This window comes from Scleropages formosus, chromosome 10 (genome assembly GCF_900964775.1).
Source record: "Scleropages formosus chromosome 10, fSclFor1.1, whole genome shotgun sequence".
NCBI lineage: Eukaryota > Metazoa > Chordata > Actinopteri > Osteoglossiformes > Osteoglossidae > Scleropages > Scleropages formosus.
The window spans coordinates 25826159-25849982 of record NC_041815.1 but is presented as its reverse complement, the minus strand read 5'-3'; the positions used below and the strand labels follow the sequence as shown (position 1 = coordinate 25849982).

The 23824-nt window shown below is 48.3% G+C and overlaps 1 protein-coding gene across 5 annotated transcripts in view; it reads left to right on the top strand.

The window, feature by feature from the left end:
• Positions 1-23824, top strand: part of bcas3 (BCAS3 microtubule associated cell migration factor) — a 192095-nt gene that overhangs the window by 72288 nt on the left and 95983 nt on the right. For 4 of the 5 annotated variants that reach the window (XM_029255214.1, XM_029255213.1, XM_018748625.2 and 1 more), the window contains 3 exons: positions 3610-3710; positions 5658-5854; positions 6634-6731. In XM_029255214.1, the coding sequence (XP_029111047.1) occupies positions 3610-3710; positions 5658-5854; positions 6634-6731 (396 nt within the window). Of the gene's footprint in view, positions 1-3609; positions 3711-5657; positions 5855-6633; positions 6732-16902; positions 17156-23824 lie in introns of those variants that run through there. The other variant, XM_029255215.1, reaches the window with a different exon arrangement.

Genomic DNA, 23824 nt, shown 5'->3' with positions numbered 1-23824 from the left:
ACAAGAGACCGCCAGCTTTCTAGTCTATTTCTCGTTCTTTCTCACACTATCTGTCTATCTGTCTTACTCTCTTAAGAACTGTTCCAAAGACTGTCGATATAAACTGTCCTGCTCGGCAGTCCAAAGAAGTGGCGTTGACAGAACAATGGCAAAACGAGCCTCGCTAACAAGTCACACCTCGAAGGAGAGCCTCCGTCTGTGGATGACACGAATCCCGGCGGACACTGACGAGTGGTGCTGAATTAACTGGGCCTCCAAGTGAGGCTAATTAGTGCAACTTCAGACTAACATAATTCAATAACAAGTACAAAGACAAGAAAGCATTCTTCGTGTCTGACTGGCGGGAGAAGGCAGGGTCCTCACGGATGACCAGGCACTTAATATATCTTGAATAAGTGTGCATTGTTGCGTTAGATGGATAATAAACATAAATCAGTAATTAGCTCTTTGAATCCTGCAGGCAAATTCTTGCATGCTTGCGGCATAACTGGTAGGATATTTTCTTGAATTAGTTATAATAGCCTTTTACATGTCACATCGGTGAAGTGTCTCAGTCTGACGGTGGCTGTAATTACACTCTGTGCGAGCAGCAAATATGTTAGTAAAGGAAATTAAATATTGACTTACGTGACTTACCTACAATTAAATGTGGTAAAATTTCACTGTCCTTTTTTTCACGATCTCGGCTCACCACAGCACCACCATAGTAGTATACAATTAGAATCAAGCATGCTTACTTAATTTTTTTATTTTTTTTTTTTACTGAGATGAGGCTGTCGCAGCCTCCACTCCCGGGCCTCTGCACCATGGCACACTGCTGCTATCCATTCTCATATCTCAGCAAGTTGTTTGATGTTGAGCAACATCTCCAAGCAATTTACAAAAGCAGCTTTCAGTAGGGGTCCCGGTAAGTAAGCAGAGCTTGAGTGATCCAGAAGGTAATTTTTTGATGTTTGTATAAATTGACTTTGGCTGCCACTTCCAATGAAGCTACAAAAAAAGACTAGGCCACAGAGAACTCCTCCTTGAATACAGATGTCAGAAAGGTTCCATTTTCTCCTTGAAGATGAAGATGTAAAAAACGATGCATAAGGGTGCAACGAAAGTGGGTGGTGCAGGAGGGCTGCTGAGGAGGAGGGGGTAGGGCTCGCGGCAGGGGTGGGAACACTTTTGGGAAGGGCAGCTGATTGACAGCGCCCGTCTGCAGCACTATATTGGATGACCCCAGCTGATTAAAAATGCAGCATGAGGAGAGGGTCGGGGCAGATGGAGTCTATGGGGCTGCAGATAAAAGCAGCCCTGGCGCCACATCACGGTCACTATCTCCACCTGTCCATCTGCCCAGGGCCCGGCGCATTGGCACCGCAGGAGAGGGTTGCGCCGGATGGGGAGGGCATTACTGAGCTGCAGGGGATGATAAGAGTACAGAACCCCAGATGATGAGAAGATAAAGAGGACTCACCAGCCAATAAGTACCGTCTCAATCCAATTGACTGCTGTGGGAATCTGAAGCCGCTTGTATTACAGAATGGCCACCTTTGTTCTAATGCAGGTCCAGGTCAGGATCTAACGTTGTGGGAAGAGGCAGCGCCAGCAGCCGTTAAGATTAATGGCCGTGTTTTTACATTTCCAGCCCACATTTGCCATATTCCTTCCATTAGGAACTATTTTTCTTGTTGGGGAGAAGATGAGGTCCCTCCCCTGTGCGTCATCTCCCGCACTCTGTTTGGACACCTCTTCAAACCCATATAGTTGTGCGGAGGAAAACAACCACTGAATAATTTACCTCGTCGCTTTCCTCGCATCTCCTGCTGGCTCAGCCCTTGCCTGCGGTGTACCGATTGCCCCCCCGCCAAAACTACCTGCTTCGTGGCGCTAACTGTGGAGGCTTGAAGCCCCTGGGTCGGCCTGCCTCTGTCTGAAGTGTGGGCCCGTCGATAGCCCTAATTGCCTGAGTTGGTGGGGGGGAGCACTGGCGGTGCAGTACGGATGGAGAGCTGCCTCTGTGGCCACAGCAGTGCCGAAACCAAGCCTCTGCTTCCCATCCAACAGCCAGTCAGTCATGTGACTTGAAAGCCAAAGATGGGCCAATGGCAGACATAATAAGCGGCATTGTCACCTCAGCTCCGGGACTCTCACTGAGTACTGGTGTGCTCTCGGACCATCCCTACACCTTGCCCTGGAACCCTTGTCTTGGACCCAAGTGACACAACATATAATAGTGCCCCCCAGTACAAGGCAAAGACATTTTTGCCCCAGTGTTGCAAAGCGAAGGCTCTCAAGTCATACCTGCGAATTCAGAGCATGAAAGCTGGTTATTTAACAGGGAGGTACATTTTGCCGAGTCCAATTTTGTCCGATATAGTGATCATCAATGCAAGGAGTATGTGTTTTTGTCTTGAAATGTTTGCGTACACAGGTGAAGCCTGGAGTCAGCAAACTTGCACATCAGTCCCTCCAGACTCCCTACACAAGCAGTTTTAGCTTTTGTCAATGCAGTGTTTCTGCGTATCACTGCGGGATGGAGGAATATTCCCTTGTACCTCAGGATTCAGACTCTGGTCCACTGACGGAGTTCCTGACTGTTTTTTGCAAACAGTATGTCTTTTCAGCCTGTGTGTGTGTGTGCATGTCTTTTTCTAATTTCTTAGAAGTGGGCGCTATTGTTTGTTCAGATGTCGTCGTAGATAAGATGGCTTTTTGCTGTCGTCAGTTTTGCTACCGCTGTGAGATGTGCTCTCCGTCCATGACCCCTCGAGGAGATGTGCTTTGGACTGTCCGCTGCAGGACAGACCGGCCCCCGGGAGCTCAGCGACCACTAATGAAAGCCCGACGAAACCCGATCCACTGGGCCGGCAACTGTTAGAAAGCCTAAATAATTAATTAGTGAACAGCTATTGCACCGCAGGGTCAGGGGGCAGTGAAGTGGGGGAGGGGGCTTGGGGTAGGAAGGGTAGGGTTGGGGGACTCTGATTGCATTTAATAAGTAACACAGGTTGCCTTTGTTCTTCTCCATTAGAACACTTGAGAAATCAAAGTATCAGGCCAGGTGCCTGTGCCCCTGGTGATGTACTGGTTCACAGTGAGCCTCCCCAGGGTACCTGGAGGCTTTCGCTCAGCTCACCCCAGATGGCAGGCGTGGTCACAGGTGATGCAGTGATAAAACAAAAGACTCGAATTCCCCGATGGCAGTGGAATTCCCTGAGCGTGTCCGTGACCCCAGCCTCCCGTGATCACGGTACCAACTGAGTTGGAACACCTCCACCCGCACGAGAGAGAGGAGAGGAAGGCAGAGAGTAAGAGAGAAAGAGAGAGAGAGGCGGCTGCTCACTCATGTGCTCCAGATGAAAACTTGACAACTTTATTGCCCATTCCCCCATTAAACAAATTTGCTCCAAAAGCATGTTGTAGCCTGGAGGTGGCCAGGCAGACTACTGATTCGGCACATTAGGCCTTGTTCTTGGCGCCTGCTTATTCAAGCCTGCAAGTGTTCCATCTGTCTATGTGCTGCCTGGGTGGCTGACGGCCGTATTCCCTCTCACACATACACACACGCACGCGCTCACACAGGCACATGTGCTCCTCATTGCTTCTCTGTTCCCCCCCCAGTGGCGCCTCCTGGAAGCCCCGGGCCTATGACACGCCATGAATCCTACGACAGCCTGGCATCTGATCACAGCGGGCAGGAGGACGAGGAGTGGCTTTCCCAGGTGAGTGGGGTGTTCCAGGTACCCAGTTCATAGCAATGCACGCTAACACCTCCATGGTCACGTTGGTGCAACATACAGTACACACTTTCATAACTGGAAACCAACGTGACCCACTTAGTGTGTACATGTGCGTGTTTGTGGTGGGTCTGTTTCTTGTCCACACAGTGGGTTCCTTGTCCCCGCAAGTGACCTCTCTTGCAGGAGCTTTCTGAAATTTTGAGCATCTGTGATGGCGCGCATCAAAGATGCATCGCTCTGTCCATTAGCTCTTCATTTTCTCGTACAGTAACTTTAGTGTTTGATGCTTGAACATACATACAGCCATGAAAAATAATAGATTTATTGCATTACCAATGCACTGTGTGTTTCATTATCATGTCCTTTGGTTTAAGTTTATCAGATTAAGAAAGGCAAAAAGAGATTGGATTCATCTGAATGTTGAAATGAAATGTATTTGTATATGATGGGCCGCATCTCCTGTGACTGTTCTTAGCAGAATGGTTTTTATCAAATTTCTGTGTCCCTGCATCACCAGAGGACGACGGATTGTGCTACACACAAACCGTCTGGCTTGCCAACCACGTGCCTAATAGCATTAAGTATAATAATATGCAATAAACTTCTGGGACTTTTTAAATGTGGATGTGTATGTTTTTAATGTAGTCCTTGAACAACATTTCGGCATCTCATTACGAGATCAAGTGCATTGCGTCGTGCCAGGAAAGGCGCCATACTTTGCCGGGTCCATGACAAGACTCCATGGGTAACGAGGGCCGCGGGCGTGACAGGGGTGCAATATGTCAGCATGCAACACGGCAGGCGGGTCGAGGGGGAACATCTGGCCACAGACCCAGCAAAGTGATTCTGCGGCATCTGTTTGTCTCTGGGCTCCCCAACACTGATGGTGTTAACAGCAAAAAACACAGCAATCCTCTTCCGTGGCCTAATTTGCACAGCTGTGCTGGGACGTGTCATGCAACTCCACTTTAGGAGCCGTAAGCTGGCGCCCTCATTTCTGTCCTGGATGCTGCAGAGCCAGGGAAAACAGTTAGTTGCAGGGGGTGGAAGCTGGAGTGATAATTGTTTTTCTCCCTGTCTTTTTTCAGTTTGTAGGTTTGTGATGGACTTTATGCACGCCTGGGCAACAATCTGCCTATCTGTTGGATGTAGTAATTTCTGAGGACGACAGCTCTGCAGCAGCACCAGTCCTTGTGTGTCCTCTCTAATCTCTAATGACTAAAATCCCTTTTTTTTTTACACTCACAGCGTTCTCAGGCGTCAGCTGGTTGTGAGTTTTCTCAAGCTGTGGGCTTAGCGTCAGGCCGTCTGATCAGTGGGTGATGATCTGCGCTGGGCGTTAGCAGATCGGGGTGGGGGGAAGGGGCACAACAGAGGCAGCAAAGAGGCCAGGGCCGCACACACTGCCCCACCCAGCTCACTTCAACACTCCAGTTGGAAGCCATTAGACCCAACCTGCGCAGATGCATAGTGACAGCGCTCAGCCAGGAACCCCCCCACCTCCGGAGCTGGTGGAGCCCGACCTGTGAATAACACGGCCCCCATGGCGGCACTTCAGCTGCTGTGCAGGCAGCGGGGAAGGTGCTTGGGATGTGCAACTCAACGTATTAGTGTGGATCTGGTGCCCGAACAGCATGGCTTCACAGCTGGGCCCTCGCTCTGCTCACCCGCCATGCTGACTCGAGACGGGCAGACATGGAGAGAGAGAGCTGTCATTGCAGCAGCCCCCCAGGCCCAAACTCACTTCACACGTACCAACTCCCCCCTTTACTTCCCTAGCCAGGTTCTGTCACAGGTGTCAACAGTAAACCAGTGGATTTAAGCTGATTCTGACATTTCGTGCGTTCATACTGCCAGGGAGCAGGCATGTGCCAGTGCTGCCAAGGCTGGGGTGCTGAGCTGCTGACGGAGGCTGTTACGTGGTTTCAGGTGGAGATAGTGACCCACACTGGGCCCCACCGACGCCTCTGGATGGGCCCTCAGTTCCAGTTCAAGACCATCCACCCGTCAGGCCAGACCACTGTCATCTCCTCGAGCTCCTCAGTACTGCAGTCCCAGGGCCCCTCCGACTCCCAACAGCCTCTGCTCGACTTTGACACCGATGACCTGGATCTACACAGTCTCAGGTATCCATTACGGCAAGCGATGGCTCAAACACCGATGCTAACAGTGATGCTAACACTGATCCAGCACAAACTAATACTGCATTAGCTTGCATCAGTGTGCATTGACTTTTCCCTGACGCTTCTCACACACACACACACACACGCATGGTGACACATCACCGACGCAGTTGCTCACCCAGCATAGACCAACACTGCTCCAGCAGACACTGCAATTGACACACTCTGCACACTGACAGTCCTCACACCCACAGATTCCACTCAGGCCCATAATGACATTTACATGTGTGCCGCTCCGGCACATGCTGACATTTACAAAAACTCATTGGACTCGAGTGCTACTTGGGCACACACTGACAGTATCACTAATGTCACAGCGGTGCGAATTGGCGCCGACACGGTCTCGACTCGTGTTGGCACCGGCCTGGCTGCGGAGTGACGGCTTACCCAGCACGGGTTGACATTTGCCGACGCGTACGCTGACAGCGCTGCAGTGTTCGGTGACACGTTGACACTTACACTGATACCACTACCCCAATACACAGCTCACAAGTCCAGCGTGTTGCTGAAGGGACAGTTCCACTACCTAATTACCTCCTTTTCTTATCGTACACCTACATTGGCATCTCTCAGATCTATCTGCTGTACTGGTTACACACCTCCAGTTGACACCTGTCTTGGCATGCCACCAGGGCGGCGCTCTAATCTTCATGTTCGGCGAAGAGTGTGAAACAGCATGCTGTGGTACAAGGCTGACGAGGGGTGCCCTGCTTGTATTTTAGGATTCAACCAGTGCGTTCAGAACCCGTGAGCATGCCAGGCTCCTCACGCCTCCCTGCAGATCGCCGGGGCCAGTCCACCGTCATCGATGCTGGTTCTGGTAGGCGAAGACATTGGTCACCTGTGTGTCTTGCAGGTTTTTGTGCTTGTGGTGTGGTCTCTGTTTTTTTGTGTGAGTGATGTATGCACACAACAGTAGTATGGGACAGCCTCCACACTTGACCCATCACACCCCCCACATTTCCACTCTGGAGTAACGGATGCATGAGTCTAATCAGTCGGTTCCACCAAGTCTTGTGGCTGCAGCCAAGTCTTTGTTGAGTTCTCTGCAGGCATAATACAATTTTCCCCCATAGTTGGAAATGGATGTCAGCTACGGCTCATAAAGTTAGTCTTTTTACAGGACACAATGCACAAATTATGATCCTAACCATGTTAAGATTGGACAAATAGACTTCTTATTCCTGATCTTTGCCTAGAATTGAATTGATCTTGTTCTGAAGAGATTTTGTTAACCTATCTTTTATATTTTTTCCCTTTTTCTATCCTATTATTATGTTAGGGTAATCCAATCAGCCGTAATCTTGGCCGGCACAGTTATTCTTTTAAAGTGGACCTTATTGCGCTTCGTGAACCATAATGCAGGAAGAATAGATTATAAGATTAATCGGTGTGCAAGGGATGTTTTCAGACACTCTCAATGTTAGGCTTTTATATAGGTATTTTGAGATGTCCTGTGGATGCTGTCGGGAGACTGATGTGGAATGACAGTAATTTCTGGCTCTTATCTATTGCGCAGCACATTCAATAAAAGGCAAGAGAAGTTAAAAAGAAAGACCATTTCTGATAGTATTATGCCATTAGAGTCAGTTCCACTACGGTCATCTTTGTCATGTCTTCAGCATTAAACTAATGCCTCTACTGCTTTTTTTAATCACCTGAAACTTTGAAAGATGGTAAATTGATTGCAAATTATTAATTATTTCAGATTTTTTTGTGGTCAGTCCTAGCTGAGGTTGAGCTCATGTTTTGCCTTCAGACTAGATTTTAATTATTAACCCGTGTGTTGTGATTCCGAGTCACTCTGTCTGGGGCTATGTGTGATTGGTGTGCGCTGCGATATGTGGTGTGCACCTCAGTTCTCTCTGATTGTGCGACTGCTGCTTGACGCCACTGGTTAAAGGTGACATTTGCACTTCAACCATTTCTGTTCCTGCAGCCTGATTCTGAGCGGCCGTCCTGTTTACACACAGCCCTGTCACGTTTGCTTTCCTAAACCAGGCCATCAGTTTTTATTACCTGGTTTGAACCAGGAAGTGTGCCCCCCTTCCTCCCCTCCTTCTCCCCTTCCCACTCCCACCCTCCACCAGAGGAGCCTCCCCACTGGCTTTTATGGAGCGATGCTTATCAGTCTGTGTGTGATTGCTCTGCCGCTCAGGGCTTCGACCAGCGTGGCGCCTCGGCTTATCACCGCCCATCGCTTTGTCTTACCTTCAAACGGGCGCATGTGCCTGTTTGTCCCAGGGATTAGGGCAACCCATCATGCAGTGGCCCTAAAGGAGAGTTCCAGGGCCCCTGTTTGATACCCAAAGAGACGGGACATCCCTGATTACGACTCGTGTTCTTCTCTCCAATGCATTTTTTCCTTTTAGTAAAGCTTCATCTTCCATATTCCTTTTTTTGAGGCTATGACTTCATAATGACCGGCTTATCGAATGTCATCCGTTTGTATTTATTAGCCTGTTGAAAGGGTTTGATTCTTTCTCCGTGGAAGTGTCTGAATGGGCGATATTACCTATTATCCATGGACGATGGGTGGTTCTTTCTGTATAGCAGGTTTTGTCGACGCTCTTGAGGCAGCCGGTCGATGGGAGCCAGCTGACCAGTGACTCATTTTCTAAGAGATCAATCAGACAGTTATCGTCACTCCGATCTGGTCTCCAGCGCATCCTTATGAAGTGTGTAGACTATACACACAGGGAAAAGAAGGAGAAGGCGCTTAATCTCCACAGCTCTGATAAACACCACAGGAGCACAGAACTCTTTTGATTTTTTTAAAGTTTGTTTTGTTATGACTCTGTAAAAACACTCTGTCATTTGTTCCCTGGAAGCACTTTTCTCCCTGGCCATTTGTTTTGCGGCGCAGCTATCGGAGGTCCGGGATCAGCCGGAGATCAGGCAGGGATCGGCGCTGGCTATCATGGTGCACATGCCATCCCTCTGATAGCGGCGTGGCGTGTGATACCCTACACTGACGCCTGCTAATGTCAGGAAGTGGCAAGTGTCCCACAGTAGGATACAGCAACAGTCAGCAATATGTGTGGGGTTCTGTTCTAGAAGCTGCTACAGGCTCCCATTATCGGGGTGAATGCAGGGGGCTAAAGTGAATGATATTGATCACTAGGTAAGTGTAGCTCAAATATATTATTTCCCATATGCCACCCTGTCTTTCGGGTCTCATCACATATTCTCCTCTCCGCCCCTACTTGTCCACCAGCAGTAAGCTGAGAGTGATAAGACAATGCAGGCAAGGTGTGTGTGTATGTCTGTGTTTTATATCTATGTGGTTTTGTGTCTCTTTGTGTATATCTGCCGGTGTGTTTTGTGGTTCTGTGTGTTTGTGTTTTGTGCTTGACTTCGTGTGTCTCTGTGTGTGTGTGCAACCAACACTCTGAGGCAGCACAGCGTGTCCCTGTCAGGTAGCCGTGCCTCAAGGCCCTGGCAACAGTCCTCAGCGCCCGGCTTCCTGTCCCCAACTGTTCTTCCTCATAGGGGAGGCAGGGGGAGGACATCTCAGTGGGGCCTGCTGTGGTAACGGATACGGTCCAGGGACCCCAACCCACAGCCCGTGGCCTGTAATTACCTGGCTGGGCATAAAGACGGCTTGTTATGAAGGATAGTGGCCACATTGAGGGCCACATGCCCTGCGGTTGGATGTGGGTGGAGCCTGTGCCACAATTCCATTCACAATAAAGGTTTTTCCTTCCTGTTTTTTCAGTCGGTTCTGATAGAGGTCTGTTCTCAAGACCCCCGCCCACATTCCTGTTTCTATCAACAGGACGCTGCCACCTGACCTGCCCCTACACCCCCCTCCCCACAGATCCCCTGTATACTGACCCTAGGGTACCCCTAGAATGTGAAAGGTGCGATTTGGGGTGGTTTCTGGAGAGTTCTTTTTCTTCTGCAGTGAAAGATGCCATTCTTATCATCGCTTTAGTGTCTGCAGCCGAGGGCTGACTTTTCAATCTGCGCTGCTATCGCATCCTTCCGTCTTTTTTCTTTTCTTTTTTTAAAGATGACAGTAAATGCATTCAGCACGTTTCGGCAGCTGCCTGGATTTATTTTTTGTCTCTGGTCTTTTTCTTCATAAGACTTTGGGGATGGGAGCAAAATGGCTTGAACACATGTGTGGATTTATGGAGAGCAGCGCATGCATGAAATTGGTGGAGCAATCACGGCAAGGTCTTGGAAACACGTCTGCGTATTGATAAATCTGCTCACCCCTGCTTTGCGTCATGCTTAGAGGATGAGAGCAGCACACTGGCAGAAAGTAGATTGCCTCGAAGGCGGGAGAGGTAGGCTTTTTGGGGGTGTGAGGGGTCGGGGGGGCTGTTACACAGACACGCTACCCAGTGTTCCGCCCGTGAACTGCCAGGGGCAGTAGAGACGGCGCAGCTGCCGTTTGGACCCACTGAGCGGACATCAATGTGTTGGGCATCTGCTACACATTCCCCTCCAACGGACTGTTCCACAAAGCAGGGCCACCGTCTGTCACGCCCTGACACCCAGACTGGCCCCTTTCAGCCCTGGTATGTTTGTCTGAATAGATGCCATCCCAATTGCTCCTTTTCACCTCCAAAAAATGTGTGGCCTGCTAATGGGCTTGGAGCTGAGAGTCATCCCCCGTGTACTTTGGGTGGTGGGAATCCTCTGTTAAGGCACTGAACTGGGTGCCGCTTTGGAGCAGAAGTGACGTGATGGTGTTGAAAGTGTGGGTAAGTTCCCAGTGGGTCGTAGCTGCTTCACCACTGTCCTTGGCAATGTGAGGCCTGGACAGCGAGGTTTGTTGGGGGAGTCTGAGTCCCAGCGCCAAGGTTGAATTGGATCCGAGTTTATTAATTATCTGTCAAAGGCCTCTAATGTAGACATACCAGATGTGGCTCTGGAAGAAGGGAAGCGTCCGGTTGGAGGTGGGCGGGGTTGAGGGATTGACATCTGTTGGCATACCACGTCCGCGGGGGCATTTAAACTCCTTTAAGCCTGAATGGCAGTACATGTGGCCCAAGTTAGGGGACTGGAGCACCCTTTTGTCACCCCATGACCTGAGTTCAGTGCCAACAATGAGATGACACCACTTCACTGTCCCCCAACACTGCCTCTGCAGTTATTGTGGTTACCTCTGTTCCATTTCCATTTACATTTATTCATTTAGCAGACGCTTTTGTCCAAAGCGATGTACATCTCAGCAAAAGTACAATTTATGCATTACATTAAGAGAAGGAGACATAGCTGCAGACATGAAAGTCTCAAGCAAACATAATTCATTACCTACCACTTGCTGCACTGAGGTTCATCGATCGAGTAGGTGCATAAAACACAGGATAGACAAATTCCGATACCCTCCCACCAATGTTTTTTTTTTAAAAAATATTATAAGATACACAAATAAGCAAATACAATGCCAGAATAGTGGCTGAATAAAGGTTGTAGCTAGGGATGCTTATGGAATTACGATGTGTGAACAGTTACACTGTAAATGAGCTGGAGAGATCTTGGGCGAAGTGGATCTGGAAAAGGTGGGTTTCCAAACCCTTCTTGAAAATAGACAGAGTTTCCGCAGTTCTGAGTGAGAGGGGAAGGTCATTCCACCACAATGGACCCAGAACCGAGAACCTCAGAGTTTTACCTTTCGTGCTCGGGACCACCAAGCGAGCAGAAGTAGATGAGCGAAGGGGCCTGGCTGGGGTGCAGCGGTTGATTAAGTCTTGTAAATAGCTGGGAGCAGTTCTACTGATGCATTTGTACACAGTAACCGGGGTTTTGAATTTGATTCGGGCAGCTATAGGAAGCCAGTGCAGAGAAATGAGTAGAGGAGATACATGGTCCATATGTCAAAAAAAGAAAACAAATAAATGGAAAAAGAAACGCTTCGCTTTACAATCCCACTTGCTACAAACAAAAGGAAGACCCCATTTAACAATGATGTGGCTTGTTCCCAGCTCTCTCATGGCATATTCCAAGCCCCCCATGCTTTGCCAAGTCGAACGGATGCTTTGACACTGCTTGCCGCAGTGGAAGACGCATCAGGCCGTTGATGCAAAAGCGAAGAGTGTGCGGCTCAATTAAAAGCAGGAAACAAAAGTTCTTCCTGAAAAAGCGGCGGAGCCCTTTCCGCGCAGCATATGTCTGGGGGTCTCAGGACGGCTGGCATGACGCTAACGCGGTCTGACACCGTCTCGGTGCGGGGCAGCATTATCCACCTCCGTAGTGTCGAAGAAGCTCCCAGCTGCCACTTTCCCTCCATAATGTATTGATTGGGCAGATGCAATGGTATTTTTTACACCTACGAGGAAGCGCCTAATGTACACCACTTCATAAAGTCATTATGGTGCGCACGCTGATGGCTTGGCAGGGTCCTTAAAAATGAATTGTGTATGAAAATGAGAACGCGCTCCAGTGCTGAACCATGGCTAAGTCTTGCCTCCTGGATGCAGGCTTGTACTGGTTCTGGTACTGATGCTGGTGTGTCCTTGAGGTGTCCATGGAGGAACGTTGTGGTTCTCTGCAATCAGTTCACCATATGAGTCTTTTTCAGCTGCACAGGTTCACCAAAGGACTGTGAGTGTAAGGAGTAGGTGTCGCTGAGTCAAATTCAGCTCAACAGCTCACATGGTAAGGGAGGATGTAGAAGTGATTTAATTTACCTTATTCTGTGCATGTACAGACACCCCTCGACTTACGCAAATAAACCGTTCTTCAAGCCCTTATGTAAGTCATAATTTACGTATATTGGATTCCCCCTCCTCGCCCATCATTCAACATAATAACATTAATAAATTTTCCATCTGAGTTATTGCACCTTGACGTTTCTTCATTGTTGTTGTTTTCATGCTAGCTGTTCCTTTCACGTGCTCCTTTATATGTGCAGCATCCTTCACTACGGTATTCACATTTGATATGGCTAAACCTGGTTCCCGTGCTATAGACGATAATCTTTGTCCACCTTCATACTTCCTTGTGCATTACCTTAGCAGAAAGAGAGAATTAGATGCAGATGCATGATTCTTAACTACAGTTAGTTTGTTTCTTACCACCATATGAATCAGTGTTCATCACATGAGTGGCTGTATAAAACTTTATCCGAACATCAACGATTCCTTCCTAAAATTTTTTTTCTTGTATATATTTGCGTTAAATTACAGGAGTAGCTGCGTGAAGGTTTATCCGTTGTTTAACAGGCATGATCTGAAAGTTATAGTAGTTATAGCATGAACATTTATACGTTACGTGAACTTAGTAGATCATGGGCGAAGTGAGTCCGGAAGAGGTGAGTCTTAAGATCCATTTTAAGTGTCGACAGAAATTCAGCAGTGAGTGAATCCTTCAAGTGCACGTTTACCACCAGGCATTGTGAATAATGAAATGGATAAAAAATATGAGGAAAAAGCACTACACTAACGCGAGGAGATGCGTTCACGGCTCAAAACACTCAAGAACTGGGAAGATGCAGCTTCTTGCCTTGTCTGGCTCCGCCAACTTGCACTTAACGTATTTCAGATGTTTTGTGTATGCCAGGAATTTTTTATAGAAATCTGGATTTACGTAAGTCGAATCTACGTAAGTAAAGGGGTGTTTATATTTGATTGTGAGAGGAAATCAATGTGAGTACAAGGAGAACATGACTGAGCTAGATTGAAACCTATGTCTGGATCCACAGCCCAAAAGCTGTGAGGCACCAGTGCTACCTGCTGTGCTACCATATTGGTTCATGGACGGTGAACAGTTTCCAAAGTGCCCAGAACATTGCCAGTTCCAATCCCTGGAGGGGCCTTTGTAGAACTACCTTTGAACTAGGTCCTAAATCTGTTTTTTTTTTTTTTTTTTCAAGTAGATTTCCAGCTCCTTGCCATGGACTGATGTCCTGTCTAGGGTTTACCCCCTCCTAGCCTTGCACCCAGTGCTTCTAGGATGGGCTCCAGTTCATCGCAACCCTGCTTAGAACAAGCCGTTATTGAAATTGGATGGATGGATGGATATCCACCTGTATGTGCAAGTGCAAATTCTTTGGACAGGAACTTGAGCAGAGAAACTGAGTAATGATGATGTTCACAAAGGTCATTTTAAAGCAGCATCCATAGATATTTCAGTTGAAAATTGGCTGGCCAGTGGTCGATCCCTTGACCAACGTCTCACTGGAAACTGTGACATGAACATGGGCACTGTCACAAGGGGCAGTGTTACTGCATCTAAAAAGGACAGATTCTTGACCCTCCTCCCACTGCCCTCCAGCAACCTCCATATGGAGCCCCCCCACTGCACCCCACAGGTGTGGAGAAGCAGCAGGTCGCTTCCTGTGCAGATTTCGGTGTTGGAAGACGATATCTGCTCACCTGGCCACCATGGTGACAGAGCAATCCTTTGTTTATTCATTTAGTGGGAAGATTAGCCCTAATGAATAGGCCTTCCTGGTAACGGATCTGGGGTGACGACCACAGGGTGACGGGTGGGGGATAGCAAAGGGGGCGGCGTTGCTTTTCTGTCCTCACTTGGAAATAACGGCGCCCATGCTTTATTGGGAGTGTGTTTTGAATCACCAGAGGAACGTGAAAAATGTCTGCTACAAATTCCACCCCTGCTTCCTCACCCAGCATTTAAAAGCAATGCAGCGCCGTACACTCCTGCGCTGTTCCCTTTTCAGGCCCGCCGTAAATCAGATTCACTCTGCCTCCTGACCCAGACTGGCCAAGGCCTTGACTCCATACCTGAAGATACACTGAATGTGTGGTTCCCAGGTACTTTCAACCGTCTTACCATCAAAATAAAAAATCAAGGTGGGCTTGGCCAGTACCTGCTCTCTGGTGGGTCTGGGGTTCGAATCCCGCTTGGGGTGCCTTGCAATGGACTGGCATCCCTTCCTGGGTGTGTCCCCTCCCCCTCCAGCCCTGTTCTCCGTGTTGCCGTGTTAGGCTCCAGCTTGCTGCGACCCCGCTTGGGACAAATGGCTTCAGCGTGTGTGTGTGGCACTAGGTAGCACTGCACATTTTTGACTGATGATGGTGTTGCTTAGCATTGAGCTGTTTTGGCTGTGGGGTGTTAAGTAATCAAAGTCCCAACCGTGTACTGCCAACGAATGGATCCTCTGAAAGATTATTTTTAGTTTTCAAGCCTTCAGATTTTTATTTCCCCATATTTGTGGCTCTGCTTATGTGTCTTTGAGTTTATCCATGTGTGCTTATGTGTGGAAAACAGCTGGAGAGGCCTGTGTTTGCAGACAGACTTGTGTGTGCGCGCGTGTGTTCGTGATTGTCTGTGGGTGTGAGCGTCTGGTCCAGATCTGCTCGGCTCTGTCCAGTGATGTGCGCTCACGCAACTCGCAGGGGCCCAGTCTCTTGAGGCTGTTATCAGTAGTACAGGAAGCACGAGTTATCACATTTTTGGTGGACACAGCTCAAACAAGATCCATTAATTTGACGACAAGAGTGTGGGACCAGATGTGAAGATCTCTCTGATTTCAACTTTTCCCAGATCTTATCTGCATAATTTATACCTCATTGTCTGACCAGGGCTGGAAAACATCATTTACAGGGCATGTTAATGGGTGTTTTTCCCCCTCTCTTTTCTTTTAGTTCAAAGCATATTATTTTGTGTGAAAGTATATGAATAACAGAAACAGATTCATTAGCATTCAGCAGCTGCATGGTCTCCCCCACCCCCACAACCAGTCCTTTACATGCCACTCGGCTGCATTTCCACAGTCGAGCAGCTCACACAGGACCCAAAGGGTCCAGCAGCCGTCTGTACCAGTGCATTCAAATAGTGTACACGCTATAGCAAATGGGATACGTATGTTTATAATAAATATACAGGATGTGTCTAAGGCTGCGATGCCCAGAAACTTGTACCTGGGGCCCTGATATGGCTCCACATTTACGATTAAGGGTCTGCGTTTGAGAGCTCGGCCGACCTGTCCCCCTCTCTGGGTCTGTTTAACCATTCAGCTGCCGTCTATAGCATAGTAAGAGTTCAGCATAGAGTTCAGCTGCTGTTCGCAAAGACAGTTCTCCGTTCGCGCTTTTATAAGGAAATACACATTAGTCCAGATGTATTACGCACAAAGAACAGCCCGCCCTCTCCCCCCATACCCTCCTGAAACATGTGCTTCCAATAAAGCCTGTACAGTATGCGTGAAAGCAGCGGTCGGCTGCATGAGCTAATTTATTCTGCTGTGTGTGTAGTCATGTTAATGTCAGTGCTTGCAGGCGGGAGGAGTGCAGAGGGAGGGGGGCAGTGTCAGTTATTTTTGGAAGGCACCAAAGGTAGAGAGCGGCCGGTTTCCTTGAGCTGAAGGCCCAGTGGGGCGAGCAGTCATGCCTCGCTCTGGTCTGTGTAGGGCGCTCCTATTAAACTGCAGCCTTTGAAGTGTGCTGAACTTGAGCCCTGAGTTATGGGACAGGTCCTGGGCTTTCTCAGTGCTCCCGAAAGCATGTATGAATGAGCATTCTCCCACGGGCTCGACGAGCACACTTAATGTAATTGTTCAGCAACAGAGCACTAACCGATTTGCGTTTTGGGAAGGATGAGGGAACGAGGCGGCAGGGCAGGTTGGAGGGGCAGGGAAAGCGCCTTCCGTGGTGGTGATGTGTATTTCACTGGCAGCCAGGCCTGGCATTTTCTACGCATCTCGCTTGGTCGCGGTGCCTCGCAGTGCCGCCCTGGACCTAACTGCCCCCACTCTGTTGTAATGAGCGCGAGAGTGCGCCGGGGGGCTGGGGGGATCAGGCGCCGCACCTCGGCTGTGGCAGCGAGGAGATAACGAGCGCCAGCCCCTCCTTACTGCCCTGCCCTCGGCCCCCCGTGGACAGTTCCTCAGTTGTCCCAACTGGCCGGGGCCTTTCCTCAGGCACGCTGGGGTCGGCACGACATAATCCACTAAATTAGTAGTGAACGCGACATAGGGCAAAACCCGAATACGTCCAGTCAAACGCACACAGACACTCCAAGTGCCTTTATTTTCACTAGCTGCCACTAATTGTGTCCTTCTATTGCTCCAGTTGAGAACCTTCTAGACAAGGACCCCCAGACGAGGCCAGTTTTGCCCAGGCTTCATGAAGCATCACTGGACAGATGGAATCCTGGCAGCTGTGCCCCACTGCACCCTGGGACATCTTCCCTGTCACTGTTGATAGGACAAGTGTCAGCAGCCCTAACTGTTATTAACTTCCTGCTCTAGCACTAGCCAGCTGGGAGAGGCTGTTGTTAACCAGACCTCTGCTGGTGAGGACAGAGAGAAATAATTCAGGTTGATTAAGGCATAGGTAATTTTATGTGATTTAGACCAGTTTATAATTTATTTTCATTTTTGTGGAATAGAAGAGCAAAGGAAGAAAAGTTGAATAGTTGCAGCTCACTTAGGGGAAGACAGTAAAATTACTAACAGTATAGTTATAATTCCAGTTATAAGTGCAATCATTGACAGTAAATATGTTTAAAAACTTACAGTCAGTTGAAACAGTGTTTGTCTGAATGAAGATGTCCTGGAAAGCTGAGATTTTGTAAATAAGGTTGGATTGACAGTTTTATTTGGCATGATTTCTCAGTAAAGCGTGAATTATACGCCTGCTGTCATGAGTTGCTTTTGACTGTCAACATCAAAGGTTGTTAGTGGAAGCACTTTGCTTTAATTTGTACTAATTCCCCAGCAAGTGCTGCACACACCAGCTTACTTGCGCATTTGTTTTTCGACCTAAAAAACAGTTGATTTAATATGATTGAGTGTGTTTTCGGCCTTCTTCAAGTATCTTTCACTGACCTCAGGAAATATTTCTAAAGGAGCTTTGTTGTAAATTCTAATAAACACAAAGATCCTAATGAACCGGCAACTATTTCGAGTAATTTTAATAAATTTGAAACACATGTTCACCCTCCCCCCCAACTGACTTCTCTACATTAAACGGTGGAGTTACTCGGGACTCTTGTCTGTGCTCTTCTTCTTTTAAAAATTTTCTTTATTTATTTTTTTCTCAAAAAGGATGGTCCTGCCTCCCCGAGCTGTCTGCAGGTCTTGAGATGGTTCTCATACTCGACTGTAAGTAGGCCCACACAGGCCCCGTGTCTCTCCTTTGGAGATGTGTTTACATAGTCATTGGGTGAAAGATTGCAGGACTCTTACCATGAGCTCTCAAAATGAGGCCAGAGCAGGAAAATCAGGATACAATTTGGCACTTATGGAGACTAAATGATTTCCTCTTAGCTGCTGATTTCTACTGGGAAATGTATCCTTGGACTGAAAATTGCATCCGGAAAAATGTTTATGTAGTGTTTTTTCAAATGAATGATTATTCTTCTAACCTTTAACATGCACAGAACAACCCCCCCGAACTCCCCCAGTTAACTCCTTTCTTACGGATACTGTAGACATTTTTATTCTTATATGTCACTGATTCCCTTTGGCGTCAGGTTTAGCTTGTGGAACACGTTCACACAGGACTCACGCTGCTGGCGTTGTGCTTGGGGGTCAGTCTGTGTTTCTTTGCTGCTGAAGCCTTGGTGCTGATGTAAACACACGCTGCCACTAATTCTTTTGTTTTGGCCTCTGCTACAGATTGCCTCACTTTTGCTTGTCTGGCACGTTAAAGTGGTCTGGGGTGCAATGTGAGCTGTTTCTCAACGTTCCTTGCTGTGTAAAAGAATGCCAGCCAAGTTATTTGATGCTGAATCCTTCCACCCTGCCCCATCCCAAACTTATAAGCCATTAAGAATTTTTTTTTTTTTTTTACTTGTTCAGCTATGTGTGTTCTCTGAGATACTATTTAAATCATTAAAGGAGTTGTGCATCTAGAAATTTTAATATTTCTTTCCAACCAAGATCAGTTTCCTTAACAGACCATTCTTTCTTGATTGTTTTTTTTGTTAATTGAGGTTAAGTACCTGCTAAACCACAGAACTCAAATCAGTCTAACTGGAAAAAATTATGTTCGTAACATTTGTCTTTTTAAGTTCAAAATAATATGGAGTAAAAAAACATACTAAATGCAGCAGTGTTGCATAACTGCAATTGAAACTGTAATCTCTACTGATTTTTCTTAAGAAATATTCCTTTCTTTCATTTTTATCTCGTCTTGCCTGCCTTTTGCTTTCCAATCTCTCCTTCTCCCTCTTTCATCCCTCATTTTTCCATCCTTTTTTTTGTCTTCACACTGCCATTATCCCCTAAAGTGCGCCATCAACACACGCAACACACATTCCACTTGGTATCTTGATTGTTACCGGCAGTCAGTGTTAGAGCTGGAATGATGCCCTTTGGTTTTGTGGCTGTCATTAACTTTGCTTTCTCAGAGGTGACTGTTTTACTTTGCTTTGCACCACGTTTTATAAGTAGTTAATTGACATTTAATTGTCGTGTGTCCTACGTGGTCCTAGGCAGATGTGTGCTGCATGGAGGACTGTGGGGAGAAGGAAGGTGGACATACTTCTTACAGATTCCTGCTTCTTTCCTTGCCAATAACAAAAGGCGTGATGTGATTTACCCATAAAGCCCCTGGAAGTTAACAGCAGAGTTATGGGAATCTGGAGGAACGGCTGAGCGTCACTTTCCTGGAATGACACGTTTATTGCCTATAGGCTCTTACAGACACAAGTAGTACGAGTTTGTTCTCCTTTTCCCTTCTTTTTCAGCAGCAGTTTTTTTTCTGTGATGTGTGTGTGTGTGTGTGTGTGTGTGTGTTCTTTTCTTTTTCTTTTTAAAAACCCCCAAAACTTGAAGGAACCCCCATGGAGATATTTGGCTTCTTTCTCCGCTGTTTCTCTACAGTTGTGTCAGACATCTGGAAACAGGCATGTTTGTAGTCCCTCCACAACAAGCTCATGCTCTCACTTGATTATATTATCTGGTAAAAGTTTTCTTTCTCCTGCAAAAAAAAGAAAACAACAAAGAATGCGACCCCTGGTCTTTTGACGGGTCAAGTGGTGATTGCTGATGTTGTCTGCTCTAAACACATGTTTAGCCCTGCTAAGCTCAGACAGCTCCCAAATGTTTGGTAACCATTAAGGTACTTCCTAAACCAGTTCCGGAGTCAGGCCCCTGTGGATGGGATAAGGAGAGGATATGTGTGTGTGTGTGTGTGTGTGTGTGTTGGATGAGGGGGGCTGTTGAGGTGAGGTGGGTGTGTATATGAGGGGGATAGGAAGGGCAAGCTGCTTTTTTGCTTTTTTTCACAGAGGGGTAATGGGTCTGGTGCTTGATCTGGCCTGGGAGTGACTCACGCAAGGCCATCCAGACATGACGGGACAGGATGCACTTCTGCGTGCCACGTTATGATGGGGGATCAGCGGATCACAGCACGAGCTGTGAACTTTACATGCCATGAAGGCATTGCAGCTCTCGAGGCCAAGGAGTCCGAAAGGAAATGAAAGGATCATTTAGTTTAGGGAACACAGGGAAGTCAGGGTGGAGAGGGGAGCATGACACAGACACCCATTTCCAGCCAGAGATGAAAACAAAAAAGAAGGGTTAGGAAATGAATAGTAATGCAGCAGATGACAGCGTGACCCTTCGCAACATTGTAATGTTGAGCATGTGTCTCAGGCTCCTGTTGGTGATGAACCTCTGTCATCATCTCCTTGTGTTTTGACCCCGCTTATTGAATTGTGTGCTCTCTTTCCAAGGTCTGTCTTCTCAGGTGTTACAAATGCTGACGCTCACTTGCTTGGGTAGTGACTAAGTCACATATCTGAAGAAGGTGTTTCACACCATTTCATCCGATGGCTACCCACAGCCGCTCCCCGGATGTATTGTGCCAACAGCAGGGGCCTCAGGATGATTTGTCCTTGGGAAAGAGCTCGGTTTGGAACACATTCAAATGTGAAACTGTCCTTTGTGATCAACATTGCACAACTGTTCCTGAACATGGAGGCAGTGGCACACACAGGGGGGTTAGCTGTGGCTGCCCGGTAGAGGGGACCACTGTCCGTTTTGCTGACCCCAATTAGGGCCACTCTGCGTCTGATTAGGAAAGGCTGTGAGCGACCTGGGGCTCAGAGGGGGATGGATGTACCATTTGCACTGCTCGCCTTGCAACTTTCCTGCGAAGGCTCTGATACAGACACCATTCTGCAGGAGGGGGGTTGATGCCCTTGGCGTTGAGCCTCCTGTCCTTCCTGTACTGCAGCTGCATTCACCTCCCGCTCATGCATAGACAGGAAGGCTGGGGGCTCTGGTAGGCTCGGGGATGCAGAGCACACCTACACACCCTCCCTCTCTCCATCCCCACTCCCTTATGAAGTCCACATGTAACTGCATGGCTGGCCCAGCCAGGCCACATCCATGGACTCTCAGCTGTGCTCCTGCACTGCACCTCCTCAAGGGGGAGGTACACGCTGCCTATTTGCACCTCCAACTGGGTGCCAGTCAAGGCAGGGTGCTCCCTGCTGGAGAGAGGGTTGGTCTCGTAGTGATCGGATCTGACCTCTGACCCTTACCTGTCCAGACTACTTGTCCAGCCATGCCCTGCTGAGCGTGCCTGCTCTCTGGATTGCAGCGTGGATGAGAAGAGGTGGGGAGAGGTGTTGAGAGTCGAGGGGGGGCAGCTGGCGCCTCTTACCGGGTGAGCAGCAGGGCATGTGATGCTGCTAATGCAGCCCACCTGATGCAGCGGGCTGCCTCACTTGTGTTGTGTATAAATAAGTGTGGAGAATCCGTGCCGCTCCAGTGCCCCCGGAACACATCCCGCGCCGCCCGTTTCCTTCTGCACTACTTCATCTGCTGAACACACACTCATATCCAACACCGGCACACTGGTATATCTCTGATGGAGGTTTGGATATGCCTATTTATACGGCAGCTTGTGGGCATAGAAATAGAAATTTTTAGATGATTTATTGGGGATTGAACACTTATTCTTTCTTGATTTAAATTTAGTGTTAAGGTATCTTATTTTCTTATGGTGACCTAAATACCTTTAACAAGAGGCTGAATTTTGTTATCAAGGGTATATTTATTCTGTGTAGCCCCTACGTGTGTTTCAAGGGTGTGCAGAATGTCGTTTTGGCTCCAACAAACATGTTGTTTTTCCGGCTTGTGTGTATTCCGAGCAGGCGACTGGCGAGAGCGCAGAGCTGATGCAGTGTCTCTCACAGAGACGTGCTGCCCGCACAGCAGATGATGCAGTCAAACAAGCTGTCGGCCAGCCGCGTGGCTGCGTGTCTGAACACGCTCAGAGATCATGGTGGAAACACGGCGGATGCTTCGCCAGGCTGTCACGTGTCACATTGTAGCGGGTACATACACTTGCTTCTGATTGACTCGACAAACAGAGCAAAGAAGGCTCTGTCCAAATATTTACAGCACTTTGGCAGGGAGCGACGAACTGACAAATGATTCAAGTGCAAACGCATACTGCCGTGCAATAGCGGGAAAGCGTGTCAGGTTTAGGAGGAACACACTGCGCTGCGCGTGTGTCTGTTTTTGTGCGTCCGTGTGCATGCATGCATGTATACATCGGGGTATTACAGAGAGAACTAGCCAAGGGGGCTGTGCTCACAGGCACTGGGGGTGGGGGATAATCTCCATTTTTTTTGCAACGGTGATTATGGGGTCTTTGCATGCTGGGGGGCATCTGAAAGCCCCTGGTATGAACCCGCCTTTCAGATCCCCACCCTGGCTGAGCCCCAAGGCTGCTGTAGGACATCATAAGGATGGAGGTGCGAGGGGTTCACCATTGCATTGCAGCATGGGGGTACTATGGAACGGGATTGCTGTAAATTGGAAGACTTCTTAGAGAGGGTGAGAGGACGTAGCGTTTGGGTGCGTGTATGTTGTTTGTTGTTGTGGGGGCCAAGAAAAGACGTCCCTGCCCTGTTTCTCCTTTCTTCTCTGTACATCCTGGGTAATCAGTGGTTTATAGCCTTTCACACAGTGTGCCGTTGAGCCTCTTCCTGTCCCACAGCATGTGTCCGTCACACCCGTCCACCTAGTACCTCCACTCACAGCTCACGGCCTGCTCTCTTTAACACCCACTCAAGTCTCCATCTCATAGGGGAACATGTTCACTAGGACCCCACAGAACTGTGGTGACCCTGTGCTTTGCAGAAAGGTGTGATGCTGCTGTACATATCTGCCAGTGGGAAAACCAAAGGCAACATAAGACCAGCGGTTGGGCCAACATGGGACCTGCTGCTTCTGATGCCTCACCTGTCATTCTCAATGAAGGGAGGGCAGTGTAGGGTGAACATATGGAGCATGTGAGCGAGGGGCAAAAGCTCCAAACTGAATCCTGCTTTCATCAATGCCTTAATTCTTTTCGGTTCTTTATTCTGTTGCATTCTGCTGCACCGCTGTCCATTCCATGGCGTTTGGGAACATGTCCGCCTTCTTTCTAGCCACTTTATAAATGCATGTTTCTGTGCAGACCCGCATGTTCACAACCACTGCGTTTCCCTTCATGCTGTTTCTCACAGATTGAAAGCAGGTTAGATGGAAGGGGTCAGTTGAAGGAAAATGTCACACTTCCTTCAGCCTTCACCCAAGCCATCGTTCCCCCCACCATGTCACACTGCTGGTGGTGTCTAACTCTGCCTGGCCCCGAAAGTCTGCAATTACAGTCGTAATAACTAAGATGCCCTCACAGTGGAGATGTAGAAGGGGGGGGCAAGATCTCAGCAGCAGAGGAGGTGAGCCACTATGGAGATGAGAGGACTAAAGGGTAGGAATTTGGGTGGGTGAGTTGGTGTCCAGTGGAGCAGCAGCAGCAAGCACCGAAGCCAGCGGATCGGAGAGTGCCATGGAGAGTTCTGGGCCCCTTTTTAGAACATGCATCCGGAGCTGGCGTCGCCGAGCTAGTCAGGCTGCATCACCATCAGCCGCCCACTAATTATCAGCATTATATAATTATGGAGTCGTCATTTATAGCTGCATTAGGTAAATGTCACTTCACCACAGCGGGAACAGGAGCAGATGGGGGCACGAGTGTGCTTCCA